The sequence below is a fragment of the Diuraphis noxia genome, unplaced genomic scaffold (assembly GCF_037042655.1).
Source record: "Diuraphis noxia isolate RWA-SAM2 unplaced genomic scaffold, SU_Dnox_SAM2 contig0006, whole genome shotgun sequence".
Classification (NCBI taxonomy): domain Eukaryota; kingdom Metazoa; phylum Arthropoda; class Insecta; order Hemiptera; family Aphididae; genus Diuraphis; species Diuraphis noxia.
Genome location: NW_028301716.1, coordinates 1,337,600 through 1,362,168, shown reverse-complemented (window position 1 = coordinate 1,362,168; position 24,569 = coordinate 1,337,600). Strand labels below are relative to the sequence as shown.

Below are 24,569 nucleotides of genomic sequence, written 5' to 3'. Positions count from 1 at the left end.
AGTCTTGAAAAAATATAGTGTAAAAATAAAATTTTTTTAGAAAAACTATTTTTTCACTATAGATTATGTTATAAATTATAATATTCCAAAGAAACATTTTCAGTGACGTTAATAGTTTTTGAACTAATGCTTGTCTCACGTTAAATGGATCATCCTATATAAAAATAATATGAATATAAGTGCGACGACTGGGTGAATCGGTTCGACGAACTCACGATATCAGTCCCCTCTGAAGTATTCATAGTACGTTCACACACACACACATGAGTTCACACCTCGCGAGCCAGTGGCGCTATTTTCCCGGAAGTCGGATCTCCCGGACACAATAGTCGTGCACACTTCCGGATTCGTGCGTGGACGACGGCCCAAGGACAGTGGATATTCACCCGTGGAGATTCCTAGTGCCTGCACAGTTCACAGCGTCCGCCGATCTTTTAGCTCCGTGCCGTTGATCCGACCGGTTGTGTATTTCAGTCGTCCGACATCCAACCGATCCGCAGTACACGCCGCGTGTTCCATGTGAGTCGCATAATATAATTAATCATTTTTCGTTTGGTTACCGCGGACATCGACGGCGCATCGAACATTTTTTGTAACTATTTCGATAATTTTCGATTTTTTCCCCCAGATTTTTCCCAACCCTTCATATTTTTTTATTCGATAATACATCAGATCCACGAATACATTATACTCATCATTACTAGCACGGATCACCGTCAAACACTTGCTGTTCGTAGTGTCGGACACTCGTAACATGTGCTAGCACTTTTCAATTTGTGATTTTCGCGAAAATGACATCAACAAATTGTTTACCAAACATGGTTCAAGCTATCACGGTTCTCACTGTTTTAAAAATGTTAACAAACGGTATGTTATAATAATATTTTTATACTAATTTATTATATAAATAAAGATAGTCAGTATTACTTTTTAATATTTACTATAATATATATAGGTACAAAAACTATTATTATTTTTGTACACACGCGTCGTATAACGTCGCAATTGAGTACGTTTTAATAAAGTAATATAATTTATTAAAGAACTGCATAATTATAGTATGCCTATAAACTCCAAGTAGTATAATTTTTTAATAGATATTATAAAATTAGAAATATTACGGAATTTTTTTATTTTTATTTTAAGTCGAAATCATATACAATCTATATTAAATGACACGATAAGTATATAAGATATGAGACAGATAACACGAGTATACACAAAAAAAAAATTTAAAGTGAATTAGGAAGCCATCCATTGATGATACTTTAATGTTGATTTTTTTTTTAAAGTTGTGAAATTATTTATTTAGACATTTTTGTCACAGAATAAAATTTGTAAATGACTGATATCAATTGTTTTGGACAAAATTTAACAGCATAATAATATAAAACTCGGGTAGTTTTACAGTGCGGTCAAAAAATCGTTAACTTGGAAGTTTTTCAAGTCTGGTTTCACCCTCTACCTCAGCACACCACCCAAAGTACCCGTCAAAATTTTGCGGAATATACGTTCTGGATTCGGGGGGAGGAGGGCTTTAGCTACTGGTCAACAATAGTAATTAGTCTTTCCGGTCAGCGCAGTCACAGTAGTTGCACACACAATGCAAACTCAGGGTCCAATGGCCCTGTAATTAAATTACCAAACGATCCGTGGAATTCGAATAGAACAAAAAAACGTTCAACATCGTGCTCATTACACGATTTTATGGCTTGTATATACGTAGATACTGAGTTTTAATCATTATAATTATTAACTTTTCTGTGATTTCACAATGATCGACGCATTTGGGTGAAAGATTAGACGGGATGACGCGTACCTACGTACCTATTTGTGGCTATATGTATTTTATTTTAAATATTATATATAATAATAATTGTTTATTTTTACCCATGGTAGTACGATTTTCTACTGGGTTAGCAACGACAGTGGGCTTAGTGAACCGGTAAAAGGAAAAAAATGCAATTAGGGATGTAACGTGGTCCTTGACACAAATATACGTATTATAAACGAGTTAGTTTTCATTCCAACTTCGGTCATTGTTTCTGCTGTAATTATTATAAATGATTAATGATCAGGTATTATGCAGTTAAAGAATAGTATGATAAAGAATTAACTATAATATGTAATATTACACTCACACATACATAAGTGTTAAAAATAAATAAAGGTGTTTGATTATCTCTAATCCTTTATATCTTGGATCAAGCAAAAAAACGGTCATCACATAAACATAGAGTTGACGGTAGCACACCAAAGTCAGAATATATTTTTTATACATTTATGTCCGATTCAGTATAATATAAATCCACTTCCCACAGTCAGGTTTTTGGATACAAGTTTTAAATTCGTAACACATATATTTCATTAATCTCGATAAAATATTTTCTCTTTCGAACTAGTTTCTTATGCATCATTAAATATATTGTCAAGCTACTGAAATTGAACTGAACGATCTCAAAACCAGAACATGACACAGTCTAATATTGTAATATCCACACTATTGACAAGATTAATTTTGAATGGATTTATTAGGCACAAGATAACTCATTAAAAAACTGGGGAGTCTATCTTCTGTATTATAGTAGTAACTTATGGATGTGTTATATCTTAATATTGAATGATAACAAATTAATACATATTATATTATTATGAAAAACGAATCTGGGCAGTCTATCAGCCTATACATATTTTCTAAGAATATTTCATTATATACATATTTATATTGCAATATATATATATATATATATATATATATATATATATATATATATATATTTAAATAAATATTAACTAGGGTTGGTTAAACGAATTTTACTCAAAAATCAATAGCATATTAAAAATGTTAATTCTTAATATATTATTTAATAAAATATATTACAGATAATAATATAATAATATATTATATTATATATATTCATTTAAAACTTAGCCATTATAAAATTAGTTCATATAATATTACTAACTGTTAATAACGTACTAAGTTTGAATAGGTAATACTATTGAATAGTTAATAAAATATAAAATAATAATAGTGATATTATTAAATAGTTGATGATTTAAAAAAAAATACAAATTTGTTATATCTTGATTTCTCTGCGAATTTTTTTTTTTTTTAAATACAATTTCAATGTTTAGTAATAAAATTCTGTATACAATAAACATGTATGAAAAAATAACAAAATAATTTTCAATTTTTAGTGATTTTGACGTATTTTGGGTAAAATTTGTACTTAAAATATAATAAGCATTTGATCATATTATTTACATTCAATATTTTTAAATTTTTTGGCCTAAATACATATCTATATTGGCATTTATGTAAAAAAAAATTAAACCAGTTTCAAAATTTCAAATGTCTTAATGGCTATAATTAGTTTAAAATTATTCTAAATATTTTAATATTTCATTGTGTATAGGAAATTATAATTTATAATTTAAGTATTAGTTAAATGTTTCAAATGTTTAATATTGTCAATGTACAAATGTACATGCTTTTATTCTAATCTTGTTTTTTAAATTGCATTAAAAAATAAATTTTTGAGCATTGTTAACTTTTAATTATTTATAAGTAAAACATTTTATGAATTTTCCAATTTTAAAAAGTTATGAAAATAATATGACTATGTATTTGGTTAGAAAAATTAATTAGGAACCTTGTTTTATAATTATTGTCATGCCTTTTCTCTCACAAACAAAATATTATCATAGATAAAACATACAATTTCAAAAGTTAAATATTATAACAGAAATAGTAAAAATATTTAAAAAATTATATGTCACGTCTAAAAAAAATGGTGGATCATATTAAAATTATTTATTGAAATATTCACAAAAAATCTGCCTGCCGGTTGCAAGGAAGTTTTCATATTGTTGTTGCTAGGAAAATAATATTAATATACTACCAAAATTCATTTATAGGAAATGGCGAATAGGTACCTATAGCTACCTGTGTTTTTTGTTATAATAATATTACATACTATCCATAAAATATGTCACGATGGCGGCCAATCATAGAGTATTGTGACACGTGTAACATTGTAATAACCATGTACTTATTAAAATATAGGATATAATTTTATTGTGAATGGGTCTCGACTTTGCAAACATTCCATGGTCGTCGGGAGTGCGTACACCTAGATCGTAGCGATAACATCCCACGCGGTTCGTTGCACTCTTTTGTCAGATAGAATCGAACGCCACAAGTTATTGCATGAGTGATTCGCAATAGAGAACAAGTGTTAAAGGATCAAATTATTATAATAAGCACTTCACATAACATATACCAATACATTATATTTGGTGGACGTATTTTGTGGTGTACGTGTGTATGTGTGTTTGTGTATTTTTACGAATTTAATGTTTCAATTGATATGGCATATTTTAAGCATCAAATTGAAATTAAATAAATATGCTCCGAAAATTTCATTGTAAAATAAACTTAAAATGGGTTTAAACTTGTCTAGACATGTATAGCAAGTGAAAATCCATATCATTGTTTTTTTTTTTCTGAAGTCATTGAAGGAAATGAGAACGTTCATATACACAAATTCCCCTGTTATACGTATCCAATACAAATAACGTCTTCACATTTATCGACAAATACATAGGTAACCTTATAACTTTAGGTAAATACTACACCTATTTATTGTAGTATTTACGTACAGTGCATGCAGATTTGATTTTGCTACTGATTAGCGAATGGCGATTCGACATCGAAATTCGACACACGACGAAAAATTGAAAAAAAAAAAATACTGGCATGATTTAAACACGGTTATTATTTTTATATCAAAAATAATGGTTTTTTAAATAATGGTTTCAACGGATTTTTTCATCTAGTTTCGGTAAAGGTTAGAATGCTAACGAGCAGTGCGATGATTAGGAAACATAATAATTTATCATCTACTTCAATTCCACCAAGAAACTATACTGCGAAAACATTTGTTAATCAAATAATATGATAGGCCATCGAGGTTTGATGAAATCGTGGTCCTCAATAAAAATATATTTTTCCATAAAAAGGTCGATGCTGTGATATAAATATAACCATGGTATAAAAATCATTGGTTATGTCTTATGTATATATTTGGTTAATCGCTAATTGCTATAAGATTTCCGAGGAATTTATACCATTATAATATTATTGTAATGGTTATATAGTAATAATATACAATATTGATTTTGTGTGAATACATACTGACGAATTCATTTTTTCTCATCATAGTTACTGCTTGTATAGGTAGTTAATTAATTACGTAAATTGTCAAGTACCTACTCCATGAATGCTTTTATGGTCTAAACATAAATCTTAAACAATTTTATATTTTAATCAAATCAAAGAGAGGCACTTGCACGTATGATATGTATAATATAAAGTGCCATGCCTAAAATATCAATGATAAATTATTATCATGTTTTGTTTTGATTTATATAAATGTTGACAATATTTCACATATTATCAAAAAAAATTGCTTATGTCATTTCGTCTTTGTATCCTCAAAACAGTCAAAACTTTCGTTTTGACGAGGACCACTTGTGATCGTGTATGGTCCTTGCACGATTTAAAATTTCATTCCGTTTTCTTTAATAATTGTTAGCTGTTGAAAAATTCAAACACTGCACACAAATAAGTGATCGTATTATTATCGTGATACATATTATTGTGAGTAACCGGATTAACACCGGTTATGGTGGACTTTTGTGCACGATAACGGATTTCGGACATTGTGATTTTTTTCACCAACGCTAATGGGCCTGCAAACTGTGTCAAATAACAATCGAACGTTGACCAGCAGTCTGCTGCACAGGAAGTCATGGCGAGTTTTCCTTGTTTCCGGTCCTGTTACCGCTGGGTTTACCAACCTCTTCACACAGACATTTCCCCTCACCTCTGCCATTGACCTAGCCCAAAAAGCTTAATCAAGTTAAATAATCATTGTTCAACATATTATAAAAAAAATTTAAAAAAATTATGAATGTGTTTTTATAGTGTTGTTATACGAATATGCAATAATCGCTGCAATATCATTACGGATCTTGAACGTCTTGAACGAACAGAATCGTCGTGATCTTTCGCGTATCACTTTTGCCTATTCGATACGCCGTCTTAATAAATCAAAATGATATAATAATATTTTTTATGCAATTGCAGTGATAATCAGCATTTTTTAAACTTTTTTTTTTAAATTTAACGTAATAAAATATTATATCATTAGTTAATATCATCAAAACTAAATTATTAATGAAACGTTGAACAGTATAATATAATAAACATGTAGGTTTATACCTACATATTTCATAAAATGTTATTATTTATTTGTATATTGTTATTTTTATCAACATGTTTACAAAATGACTGACAGAGAAAAATATTTAGTTAGCTCTCTGTCGTTATTAAAATTATGTTTCTCGTTATTATTCTATTATATGATATAGTTGAAATAATATAAGACAGATAGCGACATTTTGTAAATTTGTCAATAGGTAAGTATGTTGACAACTTAATGATAATTAGGTTTATTTAAAAAAAAGTTAAAGTTAAAGATTAAGTATATTATTAATTATAACTGTAGCAATAATTATATAATATATTATTATAATTTAATGTTGATTTTGATAAGTTAAATTTAATGAAAACGTTAGTTCAAACATAATATATGACTGTGTAATAGTAATAATACATTATGTTGCATTAAAATTATTTACAGTTTCAGTAATAATGACAAATGCGATAATATAGCATTAGTTTTCAAATATGCATGTATCGATATTTTTAATTAGTAAATTGTACTTGACACAAATTAAAATCCCCTACCCATTTAAATCCACACCATAACTGACATGTATGATTTGCATTTATTTGTCTTTTCATACAATTTCATATAGTGGACGGAAAGGCTAAACATATACCAAACCATAACTAGTTCTCGTCACACCACCACGACGAAAACATTATTTACTGTTTTATATTTCATATTATATTACTAAAGTGCACCATTCCTACACGAATTTCTACATTTATTTAAGCATAATATGTTACTGAATCGTTAATGTTCGTACAGCTAAAGTAGTTCATTTCGTCACGTCAAGTGGTACTATTTCTCCATTGTTATAAACAATTTTCCGTCGGAATCCTTCTAGTCTTTCGTATTTCCTTTAATTTCAATGCAGATCTGCATACAGGTAGATCTGATCTAATAACTTGATCTTTAGCAACCACGATCACCAAAATGAAACAATCTCATCACGTGTCGTACGTGGTGAGTCTCGTTGTGGTGTTTTCAGCTGCATACTCTGCCGGTAATAATGACTACGGTATAAATCCGTGATTTCGTGTTGTTTTCGATTTTAGAACACATAATAAATCACATGAATAAATCCGCATTTCTATAAATTAAAACGGTTATAATAATATTTAGCTGACGATAATGTAATATATTCGATAATTCATATTTTTCAGCACAAACAACGTGCAACCAAGGCATCGGCCGAATCGTTTACGAAAGACTACCAGATCAACAGTTACAAGGATTCGACGATGACGTAGTGAGTATATATTTTTAGTCAATTGACTATTACCCATATCGGTTATGTTGGCTTGATATGAAAAGGTTCCATTTTGGTTTTTACTTACAAGATTATCATTCAAAAATGATTATTATAAACGTAATTACAATACATTTATAATTCATTATTTATTTTATTTTTTAAATATCATGTGAAGATTATTACGAAAGAAATGTTTGCATTTAAAAATAAAAACAATAATAAATTATTCAGAAGTTTAAAAATAATGATATTAGTTTATTTCGAAGCTCCGGAATCTTTTAAAATACATAAGTCACATGGCAATATATTTATTTTTAATTATGTTTTAAGTATTTTTTATATTCATTGGAATAAATGATATTCAGTGTCCAGTGAATTTTTTTTAGTAGGAAAAAAAATCGTTGAATTTGCTGCCATCAATATATTTTATACGTGTAATATTATTGTAGCTAGGAAACTTGAAAAATATTCTAAAATTTCACTCTTTGATTATTACACCACAGATATAGTTTGTTAGGTAAATAATTAATATACTAAAATTGTCATAATAATTTGCAATGGAAACGACTAGAATCTGATTGATATTGTAATTTTTATAACATATTTCAATGGATATGTAATATTAATATATTTTAAACGGAAACGTCTTTAAAAGTTACTAAAATAGCATTGCTGGGTAACGGATATAATACGACGTACATTTACTTTTAAACGTACTTGTAAGAATTATTTAAATCACATTATTTTTTAACATTTAAATTATTTATCTAAAAAAAAATGATTCACACCTACTGCGTTTTAACATAAATAAATGCCTAAATATACTAGTTAAGATTTTAAATGTTTTGTATTCTAATTTCACAGTTCAAATTAAAGCCAGAAATTTGAGTATCTGATACCTACAACACTTTCCAGAACTTCAGGTGACCAATCCCAAAACTTACTACAGCTCCACAGAGGTTTTTACCCTGTGTGCATTACTTGTGAATACCGTGATAGAAGGATCTTAATAATAGATATTTCATAACTTTATCGTGAAAATCTTTGTAATCTCGATTGAATTTTTAGAGACACGCCAACATTTTAAACTCAGCCTTTTAACATGCCATGATATTTTTTTCGTGGATTCTTTTAATGTATAAATATTGTGCAGGTGCGTGACACAGCTCCACCATTTCGGGTACTGGAAAAGTGCCAAGAGCTATGCCTTCGTGACCGCACGGCCACCAACAACCTGGTAAGGACGTGCACTTCATTCGACTTCCAGCCGGGTAGCAGGATCGCGTCGTTCAGTGGCACTGTCGAGTACGAAGAGTCCACGTGCTATTTAACCAGGGAACAGGCGCACCCCGAAGGCATTGGCGTGCTGGTACTGGTGCCGAACAGTGTGCACTATACCGAAGTCTGTCTGTCGTGTAAGTACACAGCGGATATTATGTTTATTTCATTTTATTACCGTTAAGTAATGTCTTACACATAACTCCAAAACGTGAGTTCCGAAGTTTCATAAATAGGTACCTACTTATAACGTTATGACCGTTCAATCTGAATATTGTAATAGTTATTTAATATAGTGTTACAGGCTAATTTTTTTTTAAACTATTTACAAAATTAACATTATGATATATCTATAGTATTAAATGATAACAAAAATAAACAAGAAACATTGGCTAGACATAAGTTTCATCAGGAAGAACCATATTATTTATTTAAAATAATATAAATCTACCCATCCAATGATTTGCTTTTACTTTTCAGAAATTTTATTGTATTATTATTAGTAAAACAATCCGTGAAATTTAAAGACAATTAAATATGTTGAAATATAAATTAAAACATATACAAATAGGTAATGATTTAATGCTAATCATAAATCATATATAATGCACAAATATCTGTGAACTATATACTTAAACGTATCTTTTATTATTTTCAATCAGATTATTCTTAGATATTTTTAGAGAAAATAATGGGTCCTCATAGACAAGCTTTTAAATTACCAAAATATATTTTTTAAATATGTTCTAAAAAAATGTAATTGTAGGTAATATTCTATTTTTAATTAAATGATTAGCTCATTTATACTATATAAGTGAAAAATATGCATTTTTTGTGATTCCCGAGTCTTTAAAATCCTAAATATACTGCAAAAATATACAGAATACTAAAAAATGCAAAAATATAAAAATATGCAGAAATACGCTAAATAGTATCGTTAGGTTTTGAAATAAATGTTGGTATAAACTAGGTAGCTATTTTTTGAACTAATCAATACAAATTTGCAAGCACACACAAGTTTTGACCCTACTTATAATATAATAAAATGCCCATTCAAGATGTAATGAAAATATAAAATAAATCATAGTTAAGTATGGAGAACTGTCATTATTTTATGTATAACGGGTTTCTATTGTTAATTCCAATGATGACAATTATTTTTTGAGACAATAGCAACGGCTATTTTGATATATATTTATTTTATTTTGTAATGGAATTAACTATGTGGTGTGAATAGGAATGTATTCAAAATTAGTTAATTATTTTGTTTTACATATATGTCAAATATATTCACAAGGTTACAATAAATTAATTGTTGATAATTCATCATACAGAAAAGTTATCCGCATGAAAATGTGAAAGTTATTTTTGTTTGACAGAATTTATTAAAATGTGAAAATTAAAAAATTATATATACTCGTATTAATTTAACTTGCTTAGAAATCCTATTCCATTTGAATTTTGTATTTAAAATCACTTAATGCGCATCTTAATTAAATAAATAAATAAATAAATAAATAGTGTCTTTGAGAATGAATAAAATAAAATAAAATCACAAGAATTATATCCATCCCACATATTGTATTGTATAATATAATATCAATTGTATATTTACAGGAAAAGAACAATTTTAATATTTTTATTACGTTTCATTAGTTGCTGACAGGTTTTTGTGATACCAATATCTGAACTTGCTATTTAATTTTTAGGTCCCTATTAGCTCAATAGATTATTTATTTTTTTACACAATCATAACTTATCATTGGTCAGATACTATAAGACTTATGAATTATAGTGTACACATTATAACAATGTAAATATATATTATAGACACGGTATGGAAAAAAAAAACTCTCTGATCGTTAATTTACCATATTGTAAATGTGACTAAACATCTCTTGAATTTATATTTTCAATAACATTTTCATACGTTTAACGTGACAATAATCAGTGTAAAAACCGATAGTAGACAATTTTTACTTTTTGTTTGCAGCTTACTATACTATACAGTATCACAACACCGATTTAATATTTTCATGAGTCTATACGTAAATAATATATACCTACCTATCAAAATCCCTTGGTGTATTATGTCCATGAAAATTGAAAATTCCCCCACAATTACATAATATACTTAAACTTCTAAATACGGGACACTGTGTGTTATTGTAATTGGAAGTATCGGCTTTCAGGGGGTTCAGTCTGCCCTAATAAAAAACGTCCAATATTTGGAGGTGTCTGGATTATGGTTGTCTGTTAGGGAGGTTTCACTGTATGATATTGGCAGCAGATTTAAGTTCAATTAATCAAATAAATATGTTTAGTATAAATAAATATTTATAATATTATATATATATATATATATAAGCCATTAACGGGTAATACGCGACATAATAATGATTTTATATAATAATAAGCTCTTTTAACTACATAATATACCTTACCTATGACTTATTGTTTCATGACCCTTTTGGTTTTGAGTTATCAATTAATTTTCACTCATCTATTATTGAACTTAAAATAAGAAAATAAATCTTTAATAATGTATTATATTATACTTCACTGGGTATGTGTTATACCTGTTGCTTATAATTAATTTAGTGTACTGTTTTAAGCTCCATGCGAATACTATATAATCAAGGCTCTCATATCAATAGTGGAGGACGACGTTACGTATAGTTATACAATAATAATGAATAAATAAATGTCACCTATCGAGGCTAATTAGATACGTCGATGTTTACGTTTTTTCGATTATAATTAATCGATAGATATTGTACAAGTTTACTTATCACCAATGATCGATTCTGTATTATAATATCGTTAGGTTAATATCATATTGATTGTTACAGTTTTAATTGTTCCAATAAAAATATATGTCGACATAATTGTATAAAACAATTTCAGTTTACACTTACAATTTTAATATTGTGATATTAATATTTTCTGATTTATAAAAAATAGTATAGATGTTTAAATATTAAAATCATTTATAAATCTTTAAATATTTGAAGACAATAATATGTCAAATTAGCAGATGCAGTACACTTTGAAAATATGAAGTATTTGTTGACATTTTATTTTGTTATTGTAATTTTTTTCATTCACACTGTATTTCCTAAAACACACATTTAATTAGATGAAAATGTTAGCATTTAATAATATTATTTTAAATTTGACTTTAAAATATGATACGAAATACATAATTATTTATTTTTGCCGTAAATCGTAAGCCAATATTATTAAGTTACTTATCATCCTGGAAGGACTCGATTTAGATTTAAAAATTAAAAATTAAAGTAAAACACACTTAAAATTTTTCAAGAAATTAAAGTTATACCTAGAGGAGTATTTTTAAAGCCACTTTTAATATTTTTTGTTAATTTTAAGAATTAATTGGTAAATTTTAAAATATTGTTAACTGTAAAGTTACTGATTAATCAATAATAATCATCCACTTTAAATATTTTTCATTCGCATTTATATTTTAACATCATTAAGGCAGTGGCAGACTGAACTTAAATTTTAAATGACGGAATTTCTTTTTTAATTATTTACCACCAACTCATCTATATACACATTTTACTTGTAACAAAGTTATGATGTTAATAAAATATGGTTGAAAAAGGTTGAGGTGGAGGGCAGATCTTAACATAGATTTCGGTGGTACTGACACTACTCTTTGAAAAATGTATTCAATTTTGTTGATATTGAGCCTTTCCGCTCACCACTGAATGTAGATGTACTAAAGTCAGTCTAGTTGATATCGTTAAACAATTTGACGATAGAATAACGTTAATTTTAAACTTATTTAAAAAGAATGCCTAATGCTTTAATATTCGTAGCAAAGTTCAAATCTTACACTCTTGAAATCATTGATACACTTACACAAATAACAAAGCTATACATTTAAAATACATATTATACAATACATTGTGTTGTTTCAAAATTTTAATACCGATACGAGTTACTCGTTTAATAAATAAAACAGATAATTTTATTAGGAAGTCAAATTTTTCTAAAATACTAAGCTTTTAAACAATATAATATTAAAATATTGTGTTCCTACCTACGAGTATTTTATTTGACCATTTATTTTATAGTCTTGTTAATATGAAGTCTTGATATTACCTACGTTTGTTTTTTTACGAAGTCAGGTATTTATAAAATAAAATATTTATAAAATATTTATAAAATAACAATAATAGCTATTTTTTTATAGCTATTATTGTTATTTTTATTTCATACTCACATATAAGACTTACAGTAAATTTTTAACTTTTATAAAAAAAATAACAAAAACCCATTGCAGAGATGATTTATTAGGTACATATCAATTTATACATACATTATATTATTACAATAAAATATAATATTATTTTCCACAGAAATTTTAATATGAACGTAATTAGATTACATGCAATAATATATCATAATATGCACTTGGATCCTCTGATATCCTATTGTATTCCAAAAGTTTTATTTTTTACATTAGCCTCAATCAACGTACAAATTATCTTTGTTGTAGACAATAATAATCACCCCCGGTCAAACACACTATGTGCATCCAACCATAATGTTGCGTTATATGATCGACATGAGGTTAATGACCTTATGTGATACCGATCGCGATTAAAATTGTTGGGAAGTTCAATTTAGTTCGTTATTTTCGAATATGCATGTAAAGTCATTTTTTTTTTTTTTAACAAAATAATAATTAGGATTCATAATTATATAATTTTAATTGAATAAAATAATTGTTTGAAGATACGTCTAATGGGTATAGGTAGTATTCGTGTAGAACAAAATGAACGATTGCAGTTGCATACAAAAAAATTTAAACACGCTGAACACACTAAATAATACATATTTTAGCCGTTGAGAATTATTATGTCATCTCATTTCTGCATATTCACTTCCATAATACAAAAATAGAATAAAAAAGTTCGATGCTAAAGAGAACTGTTATTCTTTATATTTTTATATACTTTTAGATATTTTAGATACTGCACGTGACCTACTCAACCATCAAAATTTGAGATTTTTAATACTATCTCAATATAAATAACTCAAATTATATCATTTTTTTTGAGGATATAGGTACAAACCAGAAATTTTTATTATGTAAAACAAATATATGAATTTATCTTAAAACATTCAATGATAAGTTATATAATTATATAATATTATATAGTTATATATTATTGTTTCTTAATCGTTTTGTAATATCGTGATGATTTTTTTTTTCCGATAAATTATAAGTCTTTTCACTACCATTACGAAGGCGCCCATTTTTAGATTTTAGAAAAATCTAAAATTGAAAAATATGAATCTATTTGAGATGTTTACAATCAATATCGAGTATATTATTTCATTAACTTTTATGTTTTTACACTAACTTACACGCTTTTTTACTTATCATTTTTATTTATTTCAATATTCAATAAAATAATAGGCTAAGTGCCCCATATTATATTGACAGTTATATAGTCAGATCTAGGAGTTTTAAGCTAATATAATAAGAAATTATTCGTTTTTTCTCTCATATATTAAAAAATTTGCATTTTATTATTTTTTAAAAATACAACACTAAATATAAAAACCAAAATGTATTTATTAATTGATATAAATCAATGCTATTTACTGATTGTCATGATAATAAATTCTAATTTACATTAAACATTTTAAATTATTTATCTCTTTATTTTCATTCATAATTACCTATATTATTAAATTTATATTTAATATTGAGGAAATTTGATCATTGGATGGTTTCATCCCTTATCGTATTCATGTTATTATTAATATTGTAGAACATATTAATATTATGCCTTTGTGTATAGATTGTATATTATTCTCAATAAAAATTTAAAAAAAAACTATTTCATATTAAATAGTGGAAATAACATTTAAGAAATACTTGGAATTTAAAAACCCATTGGGTATGCTTTTTTTTTGTTTTAATGGCATAAAATGTTTCAACATTCCTTTTTTCAGACGTTTTAGGAAAAACTAGTCGAAAAACATAATTAATATAAATTATAAATATAGCTAAGTACCTACTTTTTCATTTAAATTTTAATGAAATAAAAAAAGTTGTCATATTAAAAATATATCTAAATACATAAATCAATATCGAATAGATGCATGTAAATGGTAAAAGCCACTTATCATGATATTGAGTAGTTATTAGTAGTGCATTTATACTAACTTTATTCATCGTTATTGAATTTACTACCAAAAGCTATATTATAGTGTATTGATAGAGCTAGGGGGCTTGGAGGAGCTAAGACTCCCCTGAGTTTTCAATTAGTCTTCCTCCAAAATATATACCATAGTTTTGTATCTACAGTTTTTTATCATTATTAAAAATATAGGTACTACTTAAAGGTCATCACAACACAATTTTTTTTATGCTAGTTATTAAATCTGGTTACAGATAAGTGGCAATAAGTTTGCTCATAACTTATAAGCTATAACACATATTCAAATAAATATGGGTACTACAAATTTGAATGCAAGTTCTTAATTATATATTATATTAGAGTACTTTTTCAAGTTAAACGATTTCCATACTCATTATTATCATGATAAAATTTATCTTGAAAATCTTAATTATGGATAAATAATTCTTTACCGAATACCAAATGATGAAGTAGCTGTTAGTTGAATAATTTTACAAAAAAAGTTTAATCTGAATTTCAACTAGGGTTTTAGTATCTATAATATGTGATATCCTAGTTTATTTTTTTTACGTTACATCAAACATGATTAGTAACCTATAGACCAGTGGTCCTCACTAGGATTTTAGAAAAGACCAAATGTAAGTTTAAAAATGAATTTTTTAATTTTATTTATATCTTATACTTGAGCCTCCCCCGACTAAAATAATTAAGCTCTGCTTATTTTATAGTATTAGGTACATTAATTGCTTATTCCAATTAATTTAGCCACAAACATCATAAATAAACATTATAATTTATCAATAGACGCACTATTCATTTTAAAATAAAATCAAAATGTTAAAAATTAACCAAGTAACCTAACTTACCTACGTTATGTTGTACATTTTTTATTAATATTAATAGTACATTTTAAATATTAAACACAATTTACTACAATTACTACTACTAATCACTCAACATTTCATACTTCACAAAGTGTGTGCTCTTGCACACAACTCAAGTCCTTGAATGCACTAATCAATTTCAAAAATGTTGATGTTACGTTTTTGATTTACAGCTAGTAGAATTGAAAGAGAATGCCCGAATAGACATTATGTTTTCGAAAGACACACCAGGAAGAAACTTAAGTTACCATCTAGTGAATACAAGGAAATGATTGCAGCCAATCGGACAGATTGCGAAGATAAGTGTTTGAATGAATTTACGTTTGTTTGCCGATCGGCTACTTACGACTCGGCCTCCAAGACATGTTGGCTAAGCCGGTTCACCAGAAGATCACATCCGGAATTGTTAGAAGAAGATCCTAGTTCCGATTATTTAGAAAACACATGTCTCAATGGTAATAAGCGAAATGTTCTAACAAATAATTTGATTATAACTATAGCTGTAATATTTTTTATGAAATCATAGTACAATGATATTTGTGTATTCGCAGTTGAAAGACGTTGTGATGGACCAGTTATTTTTGTAAAAGAAGAAAATAAGCGGTTGGGTGGTCCTTTTGAAGTGGACATATTTGCCAACCTATCGTTGATCGAATGTCAAGCACAATGTTTACGAGCTGAAAAGTGAAAAAAAAATGATTTTATTACCTATTAAATTAAAAATCAAATGCAACAATAAATTGTTTGTTTTATCGATTTTTAGATATTTCTGTCGGTCAGTTGAGTATGACGAGCAAATTCGTCGGTGCATTATTTTTGAAGAGGATTCGATGTCACAGAAAGATGACCTAAGAGTGAGCAGTAGTCCGACTCATGATCTATATGACCTAGTCTGTTTAGACAACCGTAAGTGTTTATGATTTGTTTAAGACCCCCCATTTTTTCATAATATATCACCTACCCAAAGTGTGTGTGCAAATCTCTAACGAAATATCAGGTGGTGATTTGCTTACAGCCAAGGGCAACGAGTTTTCGGACAACACGTTGACGTCACACCTTTTTGCTGACGGACGAAGACCAGACACAGCATTTCAACGGTACAGGAACAGTAGGCTCGGTGGCGAATTTCATTCTGAAATCACTGGACGGTCGTTGAGTGAATGTCTGGATGAATGTCTGCGACAAGTGAGCTTCCAATGTCGGTCGGCTGTCTATAGCGAACGTTTTAGAATTTGTCGGCTCAGCCGTTTTAACCAGAGAGATGGTCACCGTGTGATATACGATGCAGATTATGATTACTACGAAAACTTAATGAGTGAGTGCAATTAGTTTATAAAATTAAAAATTAAAATATTACTTAATTTGTAAATTTATAGACGTATAGTTCAGCAGCATTTAAAAATAAATAAATAATATTCTTTGTGTGCATATGTTTTATATGAAAAAACGTACTAACATTTATTTCTAGACGGAGGTGCTACTTCACCACCATTCACAAGACCTGATCCTTTAGGACAAGGGTCGAATTTCTTAGGCAGTGGTAAACCACCTTATCCAACACCTGGGAAACCAATAGGTGAGTTTTATGTCAAATATAGTTATGTTAATTTAATATGAAATTATTATGCCTTTAATAACAGGAGGTGGATTTGGTGGTGTTTATGGAGGAGGATCGTATCCTGGTTATTCTAGTACTGCTGGAAGTGGAATAGGTGGAGGAGGTAGTAGTGGAGGAGGAAGCTTAAGTTCAAGTATTGGACCCTATCCCAGTGAAGCTCCTGGAGGATATTGGGGACATGTTGGAGGTCATGGAGCAGACATACCTCCTTTTTTGGGACAAGGAGCTGGAGGAATAGGTGTTAATAATTACGGATTTGGATCAACACCAGCTGTTATTGGATCGTCAATACCACCCTACACACCTTCGGCTTTACCAGGTGGACTACCACCCATAGGAGGACCACCTCTTGGACCTCCTTTAGGTATACCATCTGTGCCAGGATATTATGGTGGAGGTGTCGGTGGTATTGGTGGAATTGGTGGTATTGGTGGAAATGGAATCGATGCTAATAGACCATTCAATATAAGATGCGACGAATCTGATGGATTTAAACAGGTTACATTTCAATATTATATATATATGTATATTGTATATAAAGTTTAAATTGAATTCGTTTTAATATATTTTCTGATACATAATAGATGGGTGTGCGAATGCGAATGGCAAGAGGACTGATTAAGCGTTTCATAACTGCACCTACATTATCACATTGTGAACGTGAATGCTCGATGGTCAGAGACTTCAACTGTCGATCATTCAATTACAGGTGAGCTACGTGGTTTTTATTTATTAAATTCAACGATTTCTATTGATCCAATTAAACTTGTTAAAATGTTAAAAAAAAAAAATAAGTAAATAAAATATAATAGTGCACCATAATATAATATAAAAAACTGTCAATATATTTCAATAAAACCATTAGACCGGAATATTCGATATTAGAAAATAGTTTTGTATTGCATTTTGTAAATAGGTTATTAATTTTCTATTGTAATTTATAGAACCGCACCATATGGGACTCAAAGAGAAAATTGTGAGTTGAGTGATCAGGAAACACGATTTGTTGACATGGGAAATCCGGCATTTTTCGAAAACGCACCAGAATACGATTTTTACGAAAAGTCTGCTATGGGCAGTAGAAGCAGTCAAGAGTGTTTGGACGGTACGTATTTTATTTACATCTGGAAAAAATAACAAATTTTCTTCGAGTCAATTCACTTAGTTCGCGATATTCATTCGTTTTCCTATACGATTTCTAGTGACCCAGGTGTGCAGTGAAGACGGAATGGAATTTACGTTGCGTACGCCGGAAGGATTCTTAGGGCGAATATACACGCATGGATTTTACGACAGATGTTTCTACAGGGGTAATGGTGGAACCGCAAATGTTTTACGGATTAGTGGCGCTCAGGGATATCCAGATTGTGGAACTCAACGGGTAATATTATTGTGATCATTTAGATTACGCTTAATTATAACTTATAAGCAATAACTCATTAATAACTAATCTTACCTATACCAAAAACCTAAAGAGTGAGTGAGGGTTTTCGAACACAGGTGAACACTAAAGTATTAAGCATAATTAAAACAATGACAATACAACTATAATAATTATAATTGCTATTTACAGCGTATAAATTATAAATTTTAAAATAAATATTAATGCTAATTGATAAAGTTTAACTATAATGTTTTCATTTAAGTTATAACATTAAATACAATACACTTTATACGATTTATTGATATATTAATAATAAATGCATTTGGTGAATTTTAATCAAAACAGGTACCTACAATAATACAATTTAACAATTCATCTTGTTCTTTAAAATTATATTTTCAACAAAACACTTACGTTGCGTTTATTATGATTGTTGACGTTAGTATGGAGACACGATGACTAACATAGTAGTGGTACAATTCAGCGATTACGTACAAACCAGCCGAGACAAGCGATACAACCTGACATGTTTATTTCGAGGCCCAGGGGAAGCTGTCGTCACTTCGAGCTACATGACCGCAAAGTAAGTATATCTACATAATATAATTATTATGATTATCTTTATCGGATTTTTACTTTGCGGGATTAACAATTGATTTGCACTTACAGTTCTGGAAGCCCGATTCCTATCGAATACTTACCAGCGGAGAATTCGCTGAGTTCGCGTGTGCGACTAATGATACTGTTCCAAGGCCGACCTACGCAAACTATTGCCGTGGGAGACCCGTTGACATTCCGACTAGAAGCTCAAGATGGATATAACTACGCAAGTGACATTTTTGCCACCAACGTCATTGCTAGGGATCCGTACAGTGGTAGAAGTGTGCAATTGATAGATCGTTACGGGTAAGTTTTATACAGTTCGTTATGGAAAGTTTTCATTTCGACAGCGTTAGTAAAATCATTTAGTGTACAAATTTCAATAAACACGATATAATTGTTTCCAATCTTTATTCTTAGATGTCCCGTGGATAACTTTGTATTCCCCGGGCTAGATAAGGCTCGGGAGGGTGATGGGCTAGAAGCGAGATTTAACGCTTTTAAAATCCCAGAATCGAATTTCTTGGTGTTTGAAGCGACCGTCAGGACATGTCGAGATGGGTGTCAACCGGTAATAATATTTAAGTTTTACTGAAATTGACGTAATGATAACACTACGTTATTTTTATCTCTACAGGCGTATTGTACATTGCACGCCGGTAGAACGGAACCTTCGTTGGGCAGACGTCGTAGGGACGTAGGGGGTATCGATAAAAACGAAACGGCAGTTGATAAACAAAAAGAATCAGCAGAAACTACACCAGGTGAAGAAGAGAAAGTGCGGCAAGTTATTGAGGTAATTTTAGAGAAACTGTTATAACTGTTAGCTATAATACACTTTTAAACAATGATTCTATTTTCCAGGTGTATGAAAGTCGATACGACATGCCTATGGAACAACTTCTGACATCAGAACCAGCACCTCAGAGCGTCTGTTTGACCAGCAGGGAATATTACAGTATGGTATTCTCGCTGTTCATGTTTTTGGTACTCTTGATCACCGTATCCATGTCAGCTGGAATATACTATAAGTGAGTTTATTATACTGATTGCGATAATTGTTTAATTATCATTTCGCCAATACTCGATAATAATATAAGTCTTCCCTAGCATAATTACACCAAATAAAACTGTGAGAACCTTGCTCTCCACGCCCAATTTACCACATCCTAAAACATATTGCCAAAAACTAATGAATATTTCATAGCTCACATAGGTGTCTACTTTAAGTTTCGATCACATGCCTGCTCGCAGGAAATAGATTTTTCAGACAATTGAGGTAATAAGTAATAAGTAAACTGGTATTATTTTTGTTGGATAGAAAAATGAAGTAAATTTTTAAATAATTTTAAATAAATTAGTTATTTTTAATATCGTATAATATAACGTATATATTACTTGTGAAAATGTTGTCTAAAATATTTAAAATCAGCCTCAAATTATAATTATTACAAGAAAAATTTAAAGACTAAGTTGTCACTCCAGAAGATGATTAACCATTCAAGATTCAATGATTCAATGATATGAACAAAGTATATTTCATTTAATTAACTCAATAATTGAGAATAGTTTTAGTCATACAATTATATAATATGTATCCTATTGAATCAGAGAAGGAAATCATAGTCAAGACACTAATATGTGTAAAATGTTATCGTGTATTATTATTATCTCATGAGTGACACGTGCTTTTGTTTTCACAGGCGTTATTGGCTGTTAGCGACTAAAAATGAATTGGCGAACAACAGTTGTCTGGGCAGCACGGCCAACTGTAGTAGTGGATCAACAGGAAGGATGTCGTTTTCGGGCCGTAGCTTCTTCTCGAATATGTCGTTTGGAAAACGCAAACCGTTCCTGAACATTCGGTTGGTATTTACATATGTTATAAATTAAAGGAGAAATATTTGCTTGCATCTCTGCTGGTCATGCAATAATATTAAATACCAACTTTAGTGCATAATACTATTAAACTAATCGGGTGAAGGGAAATCGTGTGCAAAGTTTATTTATTTTTATACGACAGGCAGCGTATTTGGTATAATCTAAAATATTTAAAAACTTAACATATTATATAATAATATTCGCGACTAGTTTCTTTTATATAATACATCAAGATTATTAGGTACTTTGCAACACGTTTTTAACTGATGCAGTCTGTAGTTATACACACACATAATATCCATAAAAATCGAATCAATAATTCAATATGTCTACTCTCTATAGCGTGACTTTTTTTTTATTAAAAGATAGTTCTTCGTCTGTAAAAAAACTTAAGAAGAAAAATATGTGTACCATGTTCTATTTTTAAAATTGTATTTTTTATGCCTATATAGTCTCATTTTGAAAACGTTTAAAAAAAAAAACTTTTTAATTTTTATTTTCAATCTTCTCGCCACGCAGAGCTCCCGTAGAATCGATGGAAACGGGATCGGCTAATCCCACGGCAATGGTTGTGGGAGGTGGAGGCAGTGGAGGCAGTGGCAAAGGATTCGAAGACCCAAGTGAACCGATTTACACAGATCCGTCGCTATTCGAGCGATCCAGGAGCCTGCGCAGCATCGCGTACTCGTCGGCCGGACAAAACGTGTTCAAAAATGAAGCTTTCTGTCACTGATGTCGATTCCATCCATGATCCATCCGTCCATCCATATGATTTATATAGATCTATACCTACAAATTATTATTATGTATTATTTTTATCCAATACGTCCAAAATATCAGATCGTCCACGTCACAAACGTTACCTGTAAATGTGACGAAATAATAATATTATCATGTACCTCCTATTCGAGTTCCACCGAGCCCGTTAACGTATACCTAATATGATATACCAAATATTATGTTGTATTATCCTTCATCTCCTATCTAATTGTAATCGAATGTAATTTTATTTTTGTGTGTTTTTAACTGTCGATATATTACCTATATTAATATTATTTATTAACTTTTAGAATTAAAACTTAAAACTGCACAAGCCATTTTGCTATGGCTCTAAGTTTACTCGCGCAATTTTTATTTTTAGAGTTAGATTTTTTCTCGGTAGTAGGTAAGAATATATAATAATACATAAGTACACAGTTTGAATTAAACTTACGCATATTTGTTTTCACGTTTTTTTTTAGTTATCGTCTCTATCGAAATTGAAGCTTCCATTGTAATTGAATACATAAAGCCCAATTTAAGTGGCACGCGTTAAATAATATAAACTATACTATTATATAGACACAATATCGGATTTAAGCGATGCAGTCTTCGACGTCATGCATCCGTGTGATCATTTTATATTTACTTATTTAATATTTTCCACAATCAATTATTTTTCGTAACTATTACTTTAGTTTTGTTAAGGTGGACACCTGGTGTCTCAGTCAAAAGCACATCGTGAATATAATGAAAATGTAATTATTATTTTTATCGAAAAAATACTTATTTTTAAATACGCAACAATTTTAGATAGGTTTTTTAGGTAACATTTCATTGGTTCATCAAGTAATTTTTTTACTATTAGAGCAAACATATTATTTGAATCACTAGAAAAATTTTTATGGCGCTTTACGCGTATACTCGTATAGGCAATATTATTTGCTTCACTTGCATTACACGACTGCTCTTCGCTGAGGTACTTGCTATAGGTTTTTACTTATTATATATTGTTTTTTTTATATTAATATTATCATAATACATAACTATTATTATTATTATTATTATTATTATTATTATTACTATATTATAATTGTCTATTCATCGTAGGTAATTTATTTTATGAATACTTTAGTTAGCCGTCACAGTTATTAATGTTAATAAAATTTACTCTAAAAAAAATATTGATGATCATATTATTTGTTTACCCACAATATATTATATATTATTTGAATGGTAATATTTTCGATAATTATTTTCGTTTTTTGTCCAAAAAATATTTCTATTTTATCTTTTTTTTTCCGGCTTTACAATCCATTAAGGATCTTTACCACCAAAACTATCTCTTCCCATTTCTCTCTATCATACACTATAACTTGCCAATCCGTCCCATCATGGGCTGTCGCATTGAATATCTCTTTTATGCTGTTTATCCATCTTCTTCGTGGTCTTCCCCTTGGTTTCCTCCCCGCAAACGTCCAAGTTATTACTTCTTTTATTAGGCATCCGTCTGCTTACCACGCATGTCCGGCCCATTGCATTCTTATACTTTTAATAAATTTCACAATATTTTCCTTTTTGTATAAGTTTTATAAATGGGCATTCGATCTCAATTCTCATTGTTGTGTTCCGATATTAAATACTGAACCATGTATTCTTCTTAGGATTTTCCTTTCAAATCTTCTTAGGATTTTCCTTTCAAATCTTAGTTTTTCTTCGTCACCTTTAGTTGTAGACCATATGGCACATGCATAAGTCAGTACTGGTTTTATGTAACTTACATAAAGTTTTTCTTTGGATTTTTTTCGATAGCGTTTTTGATTTAGAGAGGGTCTCCATTGCGAAATAACACCGGTTAGCTGCACTCAGCCACACATTTATTTCTTCCTGCATAATATTTTTATTAAATTCTTTAACTTGTTCGAATTCATTATTTTCTATTTTAAGGTTGGAACTATCCTCTGTTCCTCTTTTTACTACCATGTATTTTGTGTTTTCCGGATTTACTTCTAGACCCATATTTTTACTCGCATTCATTAATTTCTCCTGATTCATTTAAACATCCGCTCTTAAAATAAAATAAATGTGTGCAGTGTTCTTGCACAAGACGTTTGGTTAATAATGTCCAAAAATCGTCTCATATTCAAACAAATAATATTTATTTTTTTAATTTTCTCATTTTTGAATATATATATATATATATAATAAATAACAAATTATATAAATTATATATATACTAGCTGACCCGGCAATGCTTTGCTATTGAAAGATTTCTCAGATATTAATTTGCTATTTTTCTTCTGGATGTTAAATAATTATTTTTATTTTAGACCAGTTTCAGCCAAAAGTAGTAGTATAAAATGAAGTTTGTTTTTGTTCGGGATGAAAAAATTATTTTAGGAAAATTTTCCGGTAATGAAGGAAATATG

At 29.2% G+C, this 24,569-nt stretch overlaps 1 protein-coding gene across 3 annotated transcripts; it reads left to right on the top strand.

Moving 5' to 3' along the window:
- Nucleotides 1-425: 425 nt before the first annotated feature.
- On the top strand, nucleotides 426-23,380 carry LOC149054475 (uncharacterized). Of its 3 annotated transcripts, none has more exons than XM_015512389.2 (19): nucleotides 426-867; nucleotides 7,463-7,548; nucleotides 8,705-8,966; nucleotides 16,072-16,353; nucleotides 16,450-16,582; nucleotides 16,662-16,804; nucleotides 16,914-17,213; nucleotides 17,367-17,474; nucleotides 17,539-18,014; nucleotides 18,101-18,225; nucleotides 18,461-18,621; nucleotides 18,719-18,897; nucleotides 19,344-19,483; nucleotides 19,570-19,806; nucleotides 19,921-20,071; nucleotides 20,138-20,296; nucleotides 20,365-20,531; nucleotides 21,204-21,365; nucleotides 21,901-23,380. In XM_015512389.2, the coding sequence occupies exons 1-19, from the start codon at nucleotides 792-794 to the stop codon at nucleotides 22,112-22,114; spliced, it is 3,561 nt and encodes a 1,186-aa protein (XP_015367875.1). In that variant the 5' UTR covers nucleotides 426-791; the 3' UTR covers nucleotides 22,115-23,380. The 3 variants fall into 3 exon arrangements, with proteins under 3 accessions (XP_015367875.1, XP_089086208.1, XP_089086209.1); XM_089230082.1 differs by having other exon boundaries at nucleotides 427-867; nucleotides 16,896-17,213; XM_089230083.1 differs by lacking the exon at nucleotides 426-867 and adding an exon at nucleotides 7,218-7,302 and having other exon boundaries at nucleotides 16,896-17,213.
- The last annotated feature ends 1,189 nt before the right edge of the window (nucleotides 23,381-24,569 follow it).

Coding starts and splice junctions, on each gene's coding strand:
- LOC149054475 (XM_089230082.1), top strand. CDS start 792: ATGACATCAACAAATTGTTTACCAAACATGGTTCAAGCTATCACGGTT. Junction 7,549..8,704: donor AAGGATTCGACGATGACGTA/GTGAGTATATAT, acceptor AATATTGTGCAG/GTGCGTGACACAGCTCCACC. Junction 8,967..16,071: donor TACCGAAGTCTGTCTGTCGT/GTAAGTACACAG, acceptor TTTGATTTACAG/CTAGTAGAATTGAAAGAGAA.